General features: G+C 34.5%; 1 protein-coding gene across 1 annotated transcript; it reads right to left on the bottom strand.

Annotated features, from left to right (window-relative positions):
• Window positions 1-2,774: 2,774 nt before the first annotated feature.
• LOC125493319 (zinc finger BED domain-containing protein RICESLEEPER 4-like) lies at window positions 2,775-3,509 on the bottom strand. Its single transcript, XM_048636551.2, has one exon. It carries the CDS (start codon window positions 3,507-3,509, stop codon window positions 2,775-2,777), a length of 735 nt encoding a protein of 244 aa, XP_048492508.1.
• Window positions 3,510-4,219: the final 710 nt, after the last annotated feature.

Raw genomic sequence — 4,219 nt, 5'->3', positions numbered from 1 at the left:
TAATATATGGTATATTAGAGGTCTCACATAATTAATAATAAAAATGAGTATTTTCATGCAAGGTCATCATGCATGTCCAACTAATCTTCCCTATCAATCTTACTTTACCATATTCAACGATTTCAAAAACATATATCTTACAAAAACCAATCCTACATCCTCTTCTATTCTACCTTTTCAAAAGCATTTATTAAACACCATCGTACACGAGATTTACAAAAAAATATTTTCAAAATTAAATCATCATTTTGTTCTAACAAACAATAAAAACAAGGGGTTCCTTTCAAAAATGAATTTCAAAAATTCTAAGCCCATTTCAAACACTTTCAATCCAATCCAATCAACCTAATCTAGTTCACTTGCAACCATTTTAGGCCCATGTGCATAATAGTCTATTTTGCATTCATTTTAGGCACATATGCATTAGAGTCCATTTTACATTCATATTAAGTCCATCTAATTTGAGTCCATGCACTCATATTAGGCCCGCTAGCATCAGATTCCATCTTAGGCCCATATAATTCTAGGCCATGTCGAAATCTAGGCCCATTTGAATCTTTATGTGGGAACTAGTCTATGTCAAGCCCAGTCCAAGTCTAGTCAAACCCGATTCCAATTGAAATTCTGATGTCAAGCCCATGTGCATTCCCAAGTAGAGATGGCAATGGGTCGGGTCTGGGTCGGTTCCAGCCAGACCCAGACCCGTTTATTTTTTAAGATCCAGACCCGACCCAGACCCACTGGGTCCAGAATTTTTAGACCCGGACCCAGACCCGCTGGGTCTGGCGGGTCCATGGGTCCTAAATGGGTCCTTGTTAGTTTCTTATTTTAAAACTATTACACTTATTTTAGTAGTGCATGTTGCTAGGAATATGATCACTATATTGTTTCAGGAATATATTTGGTGAAGCATTACCAATTTACCATACAAATTATACCATACACATTACAAAGTTCCAATTTTCAAACGGAGTCACAAGACTTCACAATATTACAAAGACACGTGTTCCAAACTCACAAAGTCTCAAGACAAGCTAAAATAACAATATAACATCAAGAATTCAAGTCTCAAATACATAAATTTCCACTTCCATATCGCTAGTTCTCTTCCATTTCATCAATGTCATCATCATCAAGATCCTACAAATACATAAATAACACAAAATAATCATAAATTATCAACATAAGTAGATATAATAATATGTTTTAAATGTTAATATATATATAAACATACCATATCAATGATATCAATCACCTCCCCTTCCCGTTCATTTTCCTCAACATCGGAGTCATCATTAATGGTAGAACAAGCATGAGTACCTTCCATTGTACCTTATACAAAATAACATATGAAGAGTTATTTTAGCTAATGATAAGTAACATATTATAAAAAAAATGCATTAAAGAATAGTACCTTTAGTATCTTCCATCATCCAATTTTGTAAACACATTAATGCTTCCACGGTTGTACAAGCAAGTCTTGAACGATGAGGGCTAACTACCCTTCCACCCATACTAAAAGCACTTTCCGAAGCCACAGTTGAAACCGGAATAGCAAGAATGTCTTTAGCTATCATTCTCAAAGTTGGATACTTAATATCCTTTTTCCACCAATAAAGGATATCAAACTCATCATCTTCGGGTAATGGTTCATCCGCTATATAGTGGTCCACTTCACACCTCCCACTAACCTTTCTCTTCTTTGTTTTTTTAGATTGAGCATATATATCCTCTTGACACTTACCAGAAGGTTGAGTGACATTTCCCCCACTAGCCCCTTTTGGTGGTTCTTCACTATTCAATCCAACACTTTTCTTTTGGTATTCAACAACAAGTTTATCAAGGATTTTTCTAACTCTTGCTATTTCCAAATCGGCTTCACCATCATAGATCTCACCAAAGTAATACTCAACACAATCCATTTTATTTCTTGGATCTAAAATAGTAGCAACGGCCAAAAGTCCATTGATATTCTTCCAATACTTATCAAATTTTTCAAGCATCTCTTTAGCCATCTTACTAATGATCTCAACATCACTTGATTCCCATTGCCTCAAAGCAAGTTTAATCTCACAAATTCTCCTAAAAAACAAGTTGATAGTGACAAATTTTCTTCCGAAAAATACACAAGTTGTGTTATAGAAGATGCCCAACTTATCACAAATAACACTTGCTAGATTCCAATCACCATCACTAGGCACAACAAATTTCATCTTTCTATTCAAACGTTTCAACCTAGAAAAGACATCTTTAAAAGGCAAAACCGTTTGAAGCATCAAAAAAGTGGAGTTCCACCTTGTTTTACAATCAAGAACTAACCTCTTAGAGTGAGATAAGTTCAAAAACCTACAAGCCTCCTCAAATTTCTCAATTCTCTTAGGTGTTGACATCCAAAACGAAACACATTCTCGAACTTTCACAATCCCACAACTAATCACATGGTAACCCATCTTGAACAATTAAGTTTAGAATGTGAGCACTACAACGCATATGTAAAAAATCACCATCTAACATAAGTGTCTTTTTTTCAAACTTATCCAACAAAATTCGCATCATTGCATCATTAGTGCTACAATTGTCAACCACAATTGATGAAATTTTGTTTTCCAAAGAATATTGAGACAAACAATCCATCAAAACTTTGGCAATAATTCCTTTGGTATGTGGACATGGAACAAAACAAAACCTAGAATAACAAAATTATATAAACATTGTAAGTTTATAATTTACATAAACAAATAGCATCCAAGTTAAGAAAATATTAAATAAGTATTTTACCTAAAAGTGCGATTACGGAGGACCCATTGTTGATCAATGAAATGAGATGTTACAACCTTGTAACCTTTCTTCTGGTTAGAAGCCGTCCACATATCTGTGGTGATTGATATTCTACTCCCATTGTGCGCCAATAATGCTTTCAATGATTTCTTATCTTCATTGTACTTTCTAAGTATATCACTCTTTAATGTATTCCTTGATATCATTTTGAATGATGGATTAAGGCTATGTGAATATCTCTTAAAGCCAGTATGATCTACAATCACTAGAGGGTACTCATGCATAACAACCATGTTAACCAACTCCTTCCTTGATACTTCTTGACTAAATGGTTGCTCATTATCCTTACTTTTAAATTCTAAAGTACTTGATCCATTAACTTCACTTTTAAATTTCAAACAAGTTTGGCCATGTGCAAGATTCAAATGCCTATCAGAACACACACTCTTTGCATGTTTAAGTAAGTGAGAAGTTCCACTTGCACTACCAGCGGAAAGTATTGAATTGCAATACTTACATTGTGCTTTTACAACACCATCTACTTTAATCCTATTGAAATACTCCCATGCTTCCGATGTTTGTTTTCTGTTCCTTTTCGTAGTAGAAGTTTGGTTGCTATAAGTTTGAGTGCCTGCTTGATCATCCTCGCAACGATCCAATTCTTCCTCGGGATCCAAATCAAGCACTACTTGTGCACGAGGAGGTACAAATTGAGACTGCCCCTCATCCATACTAAAGCAATCAAGAAAATTCTGATATTAATATGCAATACTTAAAACATTTATCAAGCTATAATTCTATAATTAACAATAGGTATTAGGAGGCACTAGATTTACAGTGGCTAATTTACAAATTAACAATAGGTACTACTTACTAGGTAGGCAACTAATTACCATTTCAATTTGAACCAAACTAATTTACAGTGGCTAGATTCAAACCAAACTAATTAACAAAACTAATTAACAGTGAGTCATAGCTAATTTCGAACCAAATTAATTAACAGTAGGTATTATTCACAAACGCACTAAAATTTCACAATTACAATAAATTTCACGATAATAGTGTAACATTATAACAGATTAACAGTAGCTAATTATTCAACCCTAAATCAAACTAATTACAGAAACAAAAAAAAAAAGAAATGCGAAGTGGACGATTCATACCTTGCGAGTTGCGATTGCGAAGTGGACGAATGCGAGTTGCGAAGTGGACGAATGCGAGTTGCGAGTTGTGAGAAATGTGGCTGGTTGTCGACGAATGGAGGTCGCCGGATTGTATGGTTAACTACAAATTCAACTACAAATCAGAAACAAAAAAAAAAAAGAAATGCGTGATGAATTGATGATAATGAAGAAAAGTAGGAGAACAAACCAGTTAGAGAGTAGAAACAAGGAAGGATCGAAGGATTGTTACTGTTAGAGCAATGGAGAATTGGAGATGG

This window comes from Beta vulgaris, chromosome 9 (genome assembly GCF_026745355.1).
Source record: "Beta vulgaris subsp. vulgaris cultivar EL10 chromosome 9, EL10.2, whole genome shotgun sequence".
NCBI lineage: Eukaryota > Viridiplantae > Streptophyta > Magnoliopsida > Caryophyllales > Amaranthaceae > Beta > Beta vulgaris.
The sequence above is the reverse complement of the archived record's forward strand: the minus strand, read 5'-3'. Positions and strand labels throughout refer to the sequence as shown.